This window comes from Doryrhamphus excisus, chromosome 21, assembly GCF_030265055.1.
Source record: "Doryrhamphus excisus isolate RoL2022-K1 chromosome 21, RoL_Dexc_1.0, whole genome shotgun sequence".
Classification (NCBI taxonomy): Eukaryota; Metazoa; Chordata; class Actinopteri; order Syngnathiformes; family Syngnathidae; genus Doryrhamphus; species Doryrhamphus excisus.
The window spans coordinates 13,182,506-13,197,486 of NC_080486.1; the positions used below are offsets into that span (position 1 = coordinate 13,182,506).

Below are 14,981 nucleotides of genomic sequence, written 5' to 3' on the forward strand. Positions count from 1 at the left end.
GTCTACCCGCAGGGCCCTTGCCCCCTGCGTGGATCTTCTCCTCTGCGGCTGGCCCCCACTTGCAGGGAGGGGGCCCTCAAGGAAACATACAGGTGTGCCTCGCTCGGATCATGTGACCCTGCATCGCCACAACCATTGGCCATTTGCCGTTGAGGAACCTTGACTACGGTGAGCAGAATGTGGCCACACCTGGTGATTCATCTTAGAAAGACAGGGAAAGTTAAGTCTCGGATTCAAATGCATTCTATTGTGAATAAAAGTTGGAGATAAGGGTTTATTTTGCAGGCCTGGTGAAGCCTGCCCATGATGACACCGATGTAAATGCATCATTTAACACCTTTTAGCAGGCGGCGCCTTCATGACAAACAAGAGCGTCTGCTGTCTGGCCGTGTTTACTGGCCATTAGTGTGTGTGTGTGTGTGTGTGTGTGTGTGTGTGTACAGTACCTGTTAGGCCCCATTAAGCAAACTCTCCACTGGTTAACCAATTATGTTTAGCTGGGACCCAATTAAGGGAGTGTGTGCAGGGAGCTGCAGGCTGGAGTCGCTTTGCATGGGATTGGTTGCTTAGTCCTAATTTGGAACAGCTTTACTTTACCGGCATAAAAATAATTAAAAAGACTGAAAACAAGGCAAAAGAAGAGCCAATGAATGACTTCATGTTGCATAATGAACGCAAGCACTAGTCCCTCGCCCTGGCAAGGCTCACTGGGAGATGGGCAGTCTTTCCCACAGGACCGCAATCTATTTGTGGCAATGGTGGCTTGGGAAGGGCATTATTAATTACTGTGATGCATCTGTTAAAAAAAGATACTTCCAACGAATATATTTGTCATTTTAACACGGCTCTGTGTCTTTCATCCATGTTGCATTCTAATTTGGGGCACATCAGGGTTCGCATGAAGCGTTCCAAAGTTCCCACCATCCGAGCCAATCATGACGGGTGTGTTACGTAATGGTGTTTACAAGAGGAAGAGGAATGAAACAGTTCAAAGATAATATCTTCCAGTGTCGTGAACACAGACAATAACGTGATGTGCCTTAAACGTAATGTCACCATCTTTACATGATGGTGTGAGCGAGGAGTCATGCGGCCCGGCTTGGCGTGATTTGATGACAAAACGGCGTAGAGGGGAGATTTATCCTACAACAAGTCCAAACACAAAAAAAACAGGAAAATATTTCGCTTTACTACCATTATAGGAAAAACGATGTCGCCACGTCTTGATAAATGACTTTGCAAGTTCTTGAAGAGGGCTTGTGCACCTGGAGGGGCGTCACCTTTGACAAACACGACTATGTGTGACGGCCGGCATAAACGCGTCAAGAAGTTGCGATAAAACGGCTTAGCGACTGCAGCTCGGCTTGTGTAAACATTATTAGACTACTAAACGGCGCCGTTGCTATTGGGATTCAAATCAAACCGACAGCCCGACAAATAAATACCGTGTTCTTTTTAGGGGGATATGTTTGAACAGGAAGTAACAATTTAGTTCGAAAATGAACTAAAAAAAAAAAAAAGTGGTTCAGAGCAGCAAAAGCAGTCTTCCATCCCTGAAAAAGTCTAAAACCGTCAGCGTTTGTCCTTCTTTGACTTGTGTCCGTCCACCCTGGACGTCTCGCCCCTCTTGTCCTTGTGTCCCCGGCTCCTCTCCCGGCCCCTGTCCCCTTCCTTGGGTCCATCGTGACCGTTCCTGTGGGGGCGTTTGTGGGAGTGTCCTCTGTCACGTCTGGCAGGCGATCTGCTGCGGCTCCTCTCCGGGGAATCCTTCCTGGCATGTCCTCGCATGGACGCGTGTCCGGCTGCTTTGGGCTCCCCGGGGCGCCGCTCCAGGCCCGTGGAGCGCAGTGTGTTCAGAAGGAAGCGCTTGTTGGTGCTCCGCAATGGACATTTCAACCTATAGGGGGCACACACAAGTCCCAGGTGAGGGTGGTAATGCCCCATTCAGTTTCGATTGATGCTACAGTGCAACACGTTTACGTCGACACCTCTGGGAGTGGGTGACTGATGTCGATATAACCCAAACCTATTTAGTGAGACTCCTTTTTAGATTAGAAAGGTTAGAAGCAGTCTGGAAGTAGTGTAGCATGATACAAAAGCCCGTCATAGATCAATTTTAGGTTGACAAGCTTTCAAAACAGCATAACACACACGTCACACAAACGCTGAAGAAAAACAGTGAATTTTGCTTCAAGACGGCAATAAATGTCAGTTTTGCGTCATTGCACAGGACTCACCATCCTGCAGGGCCCATGGTCTCGGCTCTCAGCCGAGCCCTGTCAGTCTCCCTCAGGAGCTCCTCAATGGCACGCCTGGAACACAAACCCACAACAACCCAGTGAGTCAAATGACAAGGGGGATGGAGGGGGGAATTTGTGCAGCATATGGCCATATGCTATGAGGTTATGCAGTCACAAGAGTGTGACCTGTAGTGCCATAAAGCAGTTTGGCTCTTGGAGGTGGTTGGAACCAGACAGAACTGAGGGGCAGTATAATGGCGTAAGGTAAGCAATCGCCTCTATATTATTTGCACGCATCTCATGTAATATTTTCTCTGTCATTACAGCACAACAAATAGAGTCATAGCTTCTTAACACGATGGGATTAGAGGTTCGGAGAGAAAGTACCCTGTTAGCAGCTAACAGCTAACTACGCGATTACTCTCAAACAACGGCGTGGAAAAATACGTACTTTTCTAATTCGTTCTCCTCCTTCGTCATGATTTGGCGGTCAACTGTAGCGTTAAAAAGTAATACTGCCCTTTAAAATCGAAGGTTTAATTTTAATTAAGGCACCAGTCGCTTGTTGACAATATCGGGGTCCGTCCACCAAGGACCCCAAGTTGCCCGTGTCGACGCCTAATTGAAAATAGACATCCAGACATCCGTCCTTTCACAAAATCAGATTCACGAAGAGAGATTTTACCCCCGTTACTTCCCGTAAAATTCAAACTTTATCGAGGTAATATTCCAAGTTTATACTCTGATTTTCTTTTCCACGTAGGCGCTTTTGAAACTGATTCTCCTGAAGTGGAAACCGTACGCCCCGCCTCCTCTAGTTGACTGACGGCGGTAGGCGTGACCAGTCCACCAAAGGCACGGGGGCGTTTTCGTGCGGGTTCGCAGGACTGTCCTTTGCGGTGAAAGCCTCATTGAGGTCCGCTAAAAATCACCCCCTCCCACCCCTTGTGGGGCCGGAATGCACGGCGCGGAGGAGCATCCGGATTAGGTAATATGACATCTGCAATACATTCTGCATGCACGTCTTACAATGTCACTGTGTGTGTGTGTGTGTTGGGGGGGGCTTCGCTTTGTGTTGCCATTGACGCTTGTTGGCGGGTCGGATGATGTGTGTGTGTGTATGTGTGTGTGTGTGATGATGCTCTTGTCTAATCAGACATGTTGAAGGCGTTTAGATCATGACTCTGCAGTACAGGTGCCAGCCAAGAGGATTTAGGGCAATGCCAGCAAGGAGAGAGTGCAATTCTATGCACAGCAATTAGTTTTGTTGACAAAAGCAGCACAGAACAAGCAGGCCTGTGCTTGCAAGTGGATATAAAAAGCACAAAAATGGGTTATAAAAATGTGACGAGTGCTGAATTTTTAAATCTGGGGCCAAAGCATCCATGATTTTATTGAAATGATATTGTGATGTGAGACAGGATGAAGAAAGGTGACTTATTGGTGTCGAAGGTAACAACACACAAACACAGAGAGCCTTGACTTGTAAGCAAAGATATTTTAAAAATAGAATAGAAGTGCTTTTCCTGGTCAAGACTTTACTTATTGATAAAGACTCCTTTGCAGGATGCGGCCGCCCCCCATGCACGCCGGCCCACAAGTGTGTATACATGTGCGAGTGTGTGATGTGGTGATGTCACAGCTTTGTTATAGAAACAGAGAGGCCTTGTGTCCTCATGATTAATTCATGTCCAGCTGCGGGATAGAGACACAAGCAGCCAGTCACACAGAGACAGGAGCGCATCCTTAAAAGGAGCCTGAAATAATTAACAGCCGGACCCGTCGCCAAGGAGACGGCGCAGACAGGTTGTCACCGGGAGCGGTATCCAAGGAGACCGGACCAAAAAAAAAAAAAAAAGAAACCAGCCCCAGGGAGCTCCTATCACGGTCGTCTGCGTTGTCCGACAAGCTGCGAGGCTGTAGCGAGGATGAGCCCCGCATCCTCCCGAGACCACGGCTGCCTCCGCATCCTTCTCCCGCCGCCCTCTGAATGTCAAAGCGGGCTGAAGAGAACAGGCTCCATCCGGGTCGCCATGGAGACAGGAGGAACCAGGTGGATGCATGCGAGCGGAGGCACGCCCTCTGCTGTTGGGTCCTCACCATTAGCGGCCCACGGGGGGCTCGGCTGGTGGAGCCCGAGCACCCACGGATGTGGAGAGCATCCTCCATACGTGTGGAACTCGAACCCACGTCTGCTCACTTTTGAGGAATATTTCCTCCCTACTTTTATATCAGCGCACCCGTCCGCTTGTGGAAGATTTTCCATCCCATTAATCTCTTTCATGCTTCCTCGCTTTATGCTTTTCTTTTGAAAAACAGCTTTCCCTTTCTATTGCTCTCCCAATCCCTCTTGCTCTGATCTGTGTCCTCTCTCCGCCTCAATCCCAGATAATTCCCTCCCTGTGGAATTGGAAGATTGCAGCAGGCGAGAGCAAAAGAGAGATTATACTGTCAGATTAGTGGACAGGAGCAGCGATACATAATCTCAGCGTGCGCACACACACACACACACACACAGGACTCGTGTAGCGTGCCGCACAGGAGCCCACGTGCACAAAGTATTTGCCACATGAATAAATGCCCCACAATATAATCAGACACTTGTTTTTCCCAAACAGCTGTTTCACCCTCATTCTGCCCTCTGACCTGCAGGGTGATGCGCCATCAGCTGGCGGGGGGCATCTGTCCTCGCTGCAACCTGTTCCTCCCGTGACGCTTATGGGATAGGAGCGCTCCCTTCCCAGCGCCACGGCCCTGCCGGAGTCCTTTGTGCCAAAGCTGCCTCGTGTGGACGCGGCCGGGATGGGCAGCCCGGGCTGCGAGGTGGCTCTCGCCGGGCCCGCCGAGCCCGTCCTGGAGGCTCTGTGCTCCGAGTGCGGCCAGGTGCACCGCGGCTGGGAGAACCACCTGTACAACTACCGCCTGGAAGTGGACGACGACCTGGTGTGCCACATCTGCCTGCAGCCGCTGGTGCAGCCGCTGGACACGCCGTGCGGCCACACCTTCTGCGCTCGCTGCCTGCGCAGCTTCCTGCAGGAGCGGGACTTCTGTCCGCTGGACAGGACGCGGCTGCAGCTGGCGGCGTGTCGCAGGTCCAGCATACTGGTGCACAAGCTGCTGGATAAGCTGTCCGTCACGTGCCCCCTGACCCCGGTCTGCTCGCTCAGCATGCCGAGATGCGACCTGGAGGCGCACCTCAAGCACAGGTACGCATCATTTGTGTTTGCGGTGCTTAACTTTAATTTGACATGCGAGAGGCTACGCCTACCTGCAGCCTTATCGGTGTAGCGCCATCTGCTGGGTCTGCATGCTCACTGCCCCTCTTGGCCTCGATACAAGTGGACGGTAACAGTAAAAATTCTTGCATGCGATGGTGTTCTTGCTCAGCAGATGTGCCGCTGCTCCAAAAAAGTTTCATGGAGTAGTTTTCCTGTAAAAAGAAAGTAAACATCTAGTATCTAAGGTCACTATACACCATAACAACCTGGATTCCACTGGTGGAAAAGGTGGAAAGAGCAGATATTTCCTTATGTGGACCTTATGTGGCATGGACCACAACCGCTTATGTCGACAGTCAGTCAGTCTGAGGGGTGTGGAGAGTTCTACAGCATAGTTCAGTCTAATTTCTATTCTATCTGTGTTAGTCTGGGGTATCCAAAGTCTGGCACATGGACCATTTGCAGCACATAACGCAGTTTTTATTGGCCTACAGCATAGTTTTCAAAATAAAACTGCATTCCAGCATGACTTACCTGATTCTACTTGTCACTGTCAACACTGGCCCTGGTGGGAAAAGTCAATGAGGTGCTTGATCTACTCATCAGAAGTTCTACTCGCCCATCAACCTTCAAGATTCCACATGCCTTTGGCTTGGGGCCTGTTTGGACCAGGTGCTGCAAAAACCTTAAAGGGGGGATTACTGGGCGGCAGGTCATGTGACGATGGATTAGTGGATCCCTAGTCATGGTCATGGGTTGGCGGACCAGAAGCTCCATGTTCTCACCCTGCTTGCCATCATGCTGAGCAACTTTAACACCAGAGATCTTTTTAATCATTTCTTCTGCGAGACGGCCAAGGGCAACCCGGGCTTGTGGTGAGTCTATTAGAAACGAGCCTGCAAACCTGTGTCTGATGTTTGCCTTTCAAGTTGCCTTTCTGGTGGATGGAGTCTCGTGTTTATGCATCACCTTAGCAACGGTCTTGTCATGAAAACAATTAGCGGTGTACTCAAATATCGGTTTAGATTGTTGTTGTTTAGATAGATAGACGTAGCGAGGTGAAAGTTGATTTCCTGCATAATGACCCTGAGATGCTCTTTTGCTAAGAACCCTGCAAGTTGAAATACGGGAAAAATCCGGGAGTTTTCTGGGAAAAAGGGTTGACGGGTATGCATGTCACCACCCGTCCCCTATTTTGAGTCCTGCTTGTTAACAGGTTATCCAGTCTTCGCCCGCTGAGAATCCTAAGGGGATTTCCACTAACTAGCTCATGCTAACGAGCTGTTAAATGCTTTCCTGACTCAGCTGTTTGTGCAGGAGACCCTTTGACGCCTTCCTTTTGACCTTTTGACACTACGAACTGGCGAACTTCCCCGTGCCCAATGCCCATCATTTCTTTTATTTGATATAAATCCATTCATTTTGTATACCGCCGATGGAGAGGGGCGCCGTATAAATGTCATTTACGGCGCCACTTTGGAATGGAGTAAACTAATGTATGGGACTAATATAAGCCAGTTGGATAAACTATACAAGGTACAGTGTGTCTGATATCATTGATCCTGGAAGGATTAGTTTGTGCATCCAAGGTCAGACAACAACTTAAGATTGTTCGAAAACCAAGTCCAACTCGTGAGGATTAACATGACATGGTTTGAAGAAACATGCGTGGGCTTTCCCGACCCTATCTTTACCGACTTAGAGGTCCAAGATAGCAACAGGAGTCAAGTGTCAGCCCACGTTGTGTAAGAAGTGAAGGGTGGGGATCAGACGTGCAGAAGATGAAGAAAGTAAGCGTGAGAGACCAGTGTCTGCCGGCGGTTAAGGTGGCGTCTTGATGGGATTAGTGTTGCGTTTGTGCCTCTTGATACAAGCTCTGGTGGCTTCCTGTAGGTTCTACTGTGACATTCTACTATGAGGTTCTACTTTGCCTTGGTTGCTCCAAACAACAATAAATATGATCAATGAATCCTTGACTTGATTCGTCTGATGGACTAAGAGAGAGTTCTTGGTTCCAGGTGTCCAGGGACACACTGTCAGCAGACCAGTGTTGATGGTCCACGCAAGGACAGTGGGGACGAGCGATCCACGGTGAAAAGCCCTCCACGATCCCCCCGCTCACCGCAGACGGACCTCGGGGATGGCACCTCTTCGCCACCTCCTCCTGGTCCTAATACCGGCAACGCACCCATGAGGACAGAGGACGTGGGACTGGACAACCCCGCCTTTGAGGAGAGCACCGAGGAAGACAGTGAGTTCCGATTAAAGTGGACAGCGAGATGAACAAAAGTGTCTTCATCTTTGCTCGTCCCTCAGGTGTGGTCGGGATGGAGTGCATCGTCCCCAGGGTGAAGCGTCCTCTCAGCAATCCATGCATCCACCTCCTACGCTCCGTTAGCTCCACCTCTTCTGGCTGGGACTGCCCCGAGTCTCCGCCTCTTTCCGCAGAAGAGGGTATGACATCACTAAGCCGTAATGATGTCACCGAAGCAGACTGAGACGTGTTGGTGGTGTGCGTCTGTTAGGCTGCGTCAAGCTGCCGTCGCTTCCTGAAGGCGAGATAACGGCGGTGGAGGTCCACCGAGCCAACCCGTACGTGGAGTTGGGCATCAGCATCGTGGGCGGAAACGAGACGCCGCTTATCAACATCGTCATCCAGGAAGTGTACCGGGATGGCGTGATCGCACGGGATGGGCGGCTGCTTGCGGGGGACCAAATACTCCAGGTGAGGAGATGATGTCACAACATCAGGAACAGCTGTACGGCTGTATCCAAAACCATGATGAAACTTACAGCTGCCACGTCTGTAGCTAAATGCTGAGATTCGTTTTAAGATGTGTAGCGAAGCCTCTTTTTTTTTTTTTTTTTTTACAAAAAAAACGTAAAAGGCGAGTACTTGAGGGCGTCTTCTCAATGAAGATGATAGATTATGACATGCTACTGTTTTTGCCCCCTGTTCAAACCCAGGTGAACAACGTGGACATCAGTAACGTCCCCCACAGCTTCGCTCGCTCCACCCTGGCACGCCCCTGCACCACCTTGCAGCTGACCGTGCTCCGAGAGCGCCGCTGTGCGTCCCGCGCCCCGCCCTCCACCTCCGCCTCCACGCCGGCGGTCCCCCACGCCCCCTGCTCCACCCCCGAGGGCAACCCCCCCAGTCCCGTGTCCCTGAGAATCACCCTGCATAAGCGGGACTCCACGGAGCAGCTGGGAATTAAGCTCGTGCGGCGGACGGACGAGTCCGGAGTGTTTGTGTTGGACCTGCTGGACGGCGGCCTGGCGGCTAAAGACGGCCGCCTGCGCAGCAACGACCGCGTGATGGCCGTCAACGACCAGGACCTCCGCCACGGCACGCCGGAGCAGGCTGCACAGATCATACAGGTGAGGATGGAGCCGGGAACGCATGTGCACGTTTGATCCTAAAGCGCTGGTGAACTTTCCAGGCAAGTGGCGAGCGAGTCCACCTGCTGATTGGCCGACCCAACAAACCGACTCCGCCCCCGCCGCCAAAATCAAGCTCTACCAGAGATCTCTACTGCCTTGATCACTTCCTGCCTAACCACAGCACCACTCCGAGTCCTGTACCCGTGCACCTCTCACGCACCAGCACCCACAGGGTGAGCACACAAAGTGTTAGCTACGCTATTAGCTATGACATGCTAACGTGTGTTTGTGCAGGACCTGTCCCAGTGTGTCACCTGCAAGGAGAAGCACATCACTGTGAAGAAGGAACCTCACGAGTCTCTGGGCATGACGGTGGCAGGGGGGCGGGGCAGCAAAAGCGGCGAGCTGCCCATCTTCGTCACCAGCGTCCAACCGCACGGCTGCTTGTCCAGGGACGGCCGAATCAAACGAGGTGACGAGGAGAAGACAAAAACAGCCCTCTGATGAAATGACGACATCAGTGAGACACGCTCTTCTTCTACAGGCGACGTCCTGCTGAGCATCAACACGCAGGACTTGACCTACCTGAGCCACGGCGAGGCGGTGGGCACGCTCAAGGCCAGCGCCGCCTCACCCTCGGTGCAGCTGAGGGTGCTGGAGGTCAGCATGGTGGAGGAGCGCGAGCGTGACCAGCTGCTGCCGCATGCGCACGACTGCGACTTTGACGCCAACTGGTCGCCTTCGTGGGTCATGTGGCTCGGCCTGCCCAGGTGAGGTCACGATACCAGAAACAAAGCCAAAAATGGCCGCCCTGAGGGTCCAGCCACGTACTGTACTTTGTACTTTTGGTGTCAGCTACCTGCACAGCAGTCACGAGATCGTCCTGCGGAGAAGCCACCCCGGCAGCTGGGGGTTCAGCATCGTGGGGGGGTACGAGGAAAGCCACGGCAACCAGGCCTTCTTCATCAAGACCATCGTCCTCGGCACGCCAGCGTACTACGACGGGCGCCTCAAGTGAGTCCTGGCCTCCCCGAAGTACGCTTCGTGTCATCCGTACTGACATGTGCCTTTATCGCTTTATCGGAGGTGTGGCGACATGATCGTGGCGGTCAACGGCCTGTCGACAGCAGGAATGAGCCACACGGCGCTGGTCCCCATGCTGAAGGAGCAGCGCAGCCGGGTGGCGCTCACGGTGGTCTCCTGGCCCGGCAGCCTGGTATAGCCCACGTTCCAGGGATCTGATCCGCATTTCCCGTCCATCGCTCCACACCAGGACCAAAAAGCATGGAGGGCGGGCCCGGTCGGACCCAGCTGGCCGTGCAGATTGCGCCATGCCTCTCGACAGATCGCACGCCAGCACGCCGCTGTGCTCATATGGCCGTGTGTTGGCTCCAGCAGGGACACACAGAGATGGACCGTTAGGTGATATGTGCCGTGTTCGACTCCCCCCCCATGCAGTTTTAGAGTCCAGGGTTCTATTCAGGTGGATGCACCCTTCAAAGTGGACCTTTCATGACTTCTGGATCCAGCTGAATGAGCCTGAGGCCTTATATTAGTAACCTGCCACAACCTGAGGGGCCCCCCTGCCCTCAGCCCCACTTCCTCCCATCACCATGACAACCGGCTGGCCAATCAGCTGTAATTTTATACATGTGTGAATGTGTGTCCTTTGTTTAATAAATATTTCCTGCAAATAAGATCCAAGCGTATGCAGCCACATCGCTACAGTATTGCAGTACTGGTGAGGCTTTTATTTGAACAAAAATATGACCCAACAGAAAATAGGTTTAGCCAATGCTAACTTTTACATAAATCACAGCCTCAGGATTTCGGGTCAACTAAAGTAGTTTTTGAGAGTTTGGCCGCTAGCTTGTTGGTCTCTGCAGTGTGCAGTCTGGCCTGTGCGGCGCTCCACGGCGAAGTCTTCCTGGGATGGAGCTTCTACAAGAGGGAAGCATTTGGACACATTACTATTAAGATAAATACATGCCAACATTTTTTTTTTTTTTTTTTTTAGATTGAATTACCTTCAGCTTCTTCTTGAGTGGATCATGGACCACGCCATGTCGCCAAAGACTTTCCTATGAAGAGTTAGAAAAGTCCATGTAAATTGGCTTTAACCAAAACAATGCAGCCTGAGGGACAATTCCCACTGCAGGACCATTTTAAGTCATGACTCAGTGTTTATTGGTTTGGTGTCATCTGTTCACCTTCATGGCGAAGCTCTTCCCGCAGCCGGCGTAGGCGCAGCTGAAGGGCTTCTTGCCCTCGTGGTCGCCCAGGATGTGGCTGTCCAGGTTGAAACGTCTGGTGAACGTCTTGGTGCAGCCTTTTTTAGAACACGGGAAGCTCCTCTTCTCAGTGTGGCGATGCAGCTCGTGCTGGCGCAGGAACCAGGCGTTGTTGAACCGCTTCTGGCACGTTTGGCATGGCAACTTGACTGAAAGATGCGACAAAAACTTCTGTAAAGTCCTGCAGCACAAGAACAATACTTGGCACTCGCTGTACCTCTGTGCTGGGTCCTGTGCTTCTGGTACTCAGACCAGGTTTTTCCCAGGAAAGGGCACAGCTTTTCCTCACAGGGGTAACCTACAGAACACGTAGTTTGCTATAAACGTGCATTATTAGGACTGGCGATGTTAACTAACCTTTGTGCATATTCTCATGGTGCCTTAGCTTGCCAAGGGAAGGGAACTCTCTTGCACAGCTGTCAACATTACAACTAAAGCAAAAACAAAAAGGATCAAAAAAAAGTGAAAAAGGAAAGCTTCTACCGAACTGGATCATCTTACTTAAACAGCAAAAGGCCTTTGTGTTCCCCCATGTGGGCCTTCAGCTGGAACTTCTTGCTGAAGTCTTCTTTGCAGCCTGGATGATTACACTGAAGGACAAGATGTGCTCAGGGAAGGAAAGAAGGAAGAAAGGAAGCGAGGTCTTTTGCGATAACTTGGAAAATGTCCTACTTTGTATCGCCTGGCCTTGTGTTGGTGGACTCCGGCGATGTGTTTTTTCAAGCTGGCGTGTCGAGCAAAGGCCTCAGAGCATCCTTCAACGTGGCACCTGCAGACCAACATTTGGTAAGTGGAGTAGAAGGCACGTTAAATGGAGTGCTTGATCACAACAGTCATTGATGACCAATTAATCGACTTCCTTCATAAAGTCTGACTAGCTCTTCTTTCCACCAGGCAGCCCGAGCCAAAGCCCGGCATCATATTTCACCAGCAGCCAATCCACATGCGACTGAGAAAAGCAGACTCATGCGTTCACTGAAGGCGGCGGCTTTGATTTATTTTGCTGACATAGCTCAGGCGGCCCACACGGTCTTACTTGTGACGTTTCTCCCCGCTGTGATGGAGCTCATGCCTGGTGAGCTGGTAGCGCGTGCAGAAGCCCTTGTCGCAGCTCTCGCAGGAGAAGGGTTTCTGCATACGGGTCAGAGAAAGGCCATGAAAGGAGAGGAGAATCCGGGCCCGTGCGGGTCACTTACCAATCCCGTGTGTTTGCAAAGGTGGGCCTCCAGCTTCCACGACTTTGTGAATTGCGCTTTGCAGTCAAAAAAGGAGCAAATGTAACTTTTTTGACCTTGAAGCCTCTCCCCCATCTTTCATCGGATGCGGTGTTGTTTGGTGTGGAAAAGGGGGCAGGACAACATCTGACCTACACCTTGCTGCTCACCTGTGCTTGATTTAACTTATTGGCTTCAACCACTTGGCTGGCAAAAAAGGGGGAGTCCATGCTGGATTTTTGTTTCCGTCTGAATGAGAGGACGAGAAGGGCGTGATCACATTGTAGCTCCCACATTGTAAATGTCTTTTATCCGCTTTGATTGATTGATTCCAGCTTTAAACACGTCACACCTTCAGCCTCCGAGACGGACCACTCGTCTGCCTCCCTTCACCGCCTAATCTTATCGCCACGCCAATACAGCTTGCACACACTTAAAAGAAGGCCCGCTGCAGTATAACTTCAAGGGCGCTGTCCAAAATACATCCCAGTTCATTCTCAAGTACATGGCAAGATTTTCATGTTGCAACTAAAAATGCTAATGAATCTTAGCATATTTGCGGTCATATTCTAATGAGGTGTTTCTGTTTTACAGTCAAATTTCCTTTTTATACATTATTTTTACTTTACCGCAACATCAAAAAGAACATTTCAGCAACCAAACTTGACTTGAATTGCTGTGATACGACTTCCCTGGTCACATGATCACCAGTTGCTAGGTAGGATTGGCTGGGCACAACCACTGGATAAACTCTCATGACAAAAACAGCACCAAACATTACACCGCATGTTCATTTTCTGAAAAAAATACATGCTCTGTATTCACTATAAAATACGTACATTTTGTAAAATGAAAGGGCCCCAGCACGAATGCAAACTTATGCAATATTTGATGATAAAATATATGATAAAATATATCACTAAAATATATCGATTTTGGAGAATTTTTGAACTTATTTCTCATGTAAATATTGATCAAATAAACTATGTTGCTGCTTTTTCACACATTTTAAACACTCAAATATGAAATTGTAACATTTTAGTATGAAGCCACTTTCATATGTGTTACAAAATACAGTCATAATAATTTGTATTATGTCAAATATAACAACGTTCATCCTTTTTAATGCTTCAAATCCTAGTCCAAATAAATACATTTATATATGTGGTGCCTTTAATAAAAACTAAAAACAGGAGGCATGACTCTGCTCTGTATTCACTATAAAAAGACATACAGTGAAGTTAATACCTGTCGATAATGAGAGAAATATTCCGAAAGTAAGGGAAACTAAATCACAGCCAAAAGGAGGTGGAAAAGCACATTTGACCAAACAGCATTGTTATTGATTGGCTGATAGACGTCACATGACCCGCCTGGCTCTCAAAAGAGGCATTCAGGGTCCACAGATGGAATAAAAGAAACGCAATAAAACAAAGACTGCTGTGGAATTTGCTATCTTCCTGTCCAAACACCAGCCTCCTGCTCCCATGTGAAACCTTTGACTGCCTGGTGTGAATGAGGCCTATTGAGAGCCTGTTGGACGTTACCGACGTGCCCTCCCACGCTCCAGGTGAGCACGCCGGGGTCAGGACACCCGCTTATCAGCCTCATCCGGTTCCCCCCCCGCCCTCGCTGGAGCTGCCGATCAATACGTGCAGGTTAGTATACACGTATATGAGCCTGACAAGGTGATACCACACCTAACACGCACAGATAGACGTGGTGTGCACTCTTTGACTCGGAATGGGACTTTCCTCTCTGGGAACACACACACACACACACGGAACACAATTATTATTAAAGCCAATCCACCAGCATCACACTTCATGCACAACGAGGAGGACCCTTCATTAGGTACACCTGTGCAACATCTCCCCCACTGTTAAAATATGTCAATATACACACTTTCAATGTTTACATTCTTTTGTTGACGTCATCTTATGTTGCTACATGAGCTGATTTCATGCATTTTGGTGCCTTCACAAGTCCAGCTCAATCGATGGGGGCTACATCCAACGAGCACCATGGTACGCATGCATGTGTGTGGCGGGTTAATATGTAACATCTAACGGGTCGATGGAGCTGTGTGTGTGTGTGCGTGTGTCAAATGAGTGATTAAGGAGTTCATACTCCAATGCTTTTATCCAAATAGTCTCCTCCTTGTCAAACCACACACACACACACACACACACACACACACACCCTCTCTGTCGTTCTCTGTTTGCTTCTTGTTCATTCAATCAGTAACCTCCATGAGTCACACAATGCAAGTGGAGATGGGAGAACACACACACACACACACACACACAAATGCCAGAAAAGTAACTGGTTAAAATGTCAATGATAAAATAGAAAATATATATATACATTAGGTCACCTATTATTTCATTGAGTGTCATTTATTTGATATATAATTATTATGGCTCATTCCGTCTTGACTGGTTGGCTCATTTATTTGCTTATTTCCTGATGGACTCGTTCGAACATAGATGGATAATGTACTCCATCCAGTTGAATCGCATTTTTGTCTCATTCTGACATTCATTTCAATGTTAATTATGAAATTTAATTGAATGTTTTGGTCATTTCATTAAAGCATTTCTTTATTTGAATGGCTCATTTTCGCATGATTGA

At 49.5% G+C, this 14,981-nt stretch overlaps 3 protein-coding genes across 4 annotated transcripts; 1 reads left to right on the forward strand and 2 right to left on the reverse strand.

The window, feature by feature from the left end:
* Nucleotides 1–8: 8 nt before the first annotated feature.
* On the reverse strand, nt 9–4,089 carry si:ch211-140b10.6 (protein POLR1D-like). The gene is made up of 3 exons (XM_058059312.1): nt 2,692–4,089; nt 2,238–2,312; nt 9–1,897 (listed from the first exon to the last, which is right to left on the reverse strand). Exons 1-3 carry the CDS (start codon nt 2,718–2,720, stop codon nt 1,573–1,575), a joined length of 429 nt encoding a protein of 142 aa, XP_057915295.1. The 5' UTR covers nt 2,721–4,089; the 3' UTR covers nt 9–1,572.
* lnx2a (ligand of numb-protein X 2a) lies at nt 2,288–10,534 on the forward strand. 2 transcript variants are annotated; one of them, XM_058059307.1, is made up of 12 exons: nt 2,288–2,504; nt 3,004–3,228; nt 4,893–5,446; nt 7,477–7,709; nt 7,775–7,912; nt 7,984–8,183; nt 8,426–8,839; nt 8,902–9,075; nt 9,137–9,314; nt 9,387–9,612; nt 9,698–9,856; nt 9,929–10,534. In XM_058059307.1, the coding sequence occupies exons 3-12, from the start codon at nt 5,043–5,045 to the stop codon at nt 10,062–10,064; spliced, it is 2,262 nt and encodes a 753-aa protein (XP_057915290.1). In that variant the 5' UTR covers nt 2,288–2,504; nt 3,004–3,228; nt 4,893–5,042; the 3' UTR covers nt 10,065–10,534. The 2 variants fall into 2 exon arrangements, with proteins under 2 accessions (XP_057915290.1, XP_057915291.1); XM_058059308.1 differs by lacking the exons at nt 2,288–2,504; nt 3,004–3,228; nt 4,893–5,446 and adding an exon at nt 6,190–6,333.
* gtf3ab (general transcription factor IIIA, b) lies at nt 10,494–12,525 on the reverse strand. The gene is made up of 9 exons (XM_058059309.1): nt 12,330–12,525; nt 12,170–12,264; nt 11,806–11,902; nt 11,635–11,723; nt 11,491–11,564; nt 11,351–11,431; nt 11,053–11,282; nt 10,870–10,923; nt 10,494–10,783 (listed from the first exon to the last, which is right to left on the reverse strand). The coding sequence occupies exons 1-9, from the start codon at nt 12,441–12,443 to the stop codon at nt 10,664–10,666; spliced, it is 954 nt and encodes a 317-aa protein (XP_057915292.1). The 5' UTR covers nt 12,444–12,525; the 3' UTR covers nt 10,494–10,663.
* Nucleotides 12,526–14,981: the final 2,456 nt, after the last annotated feature.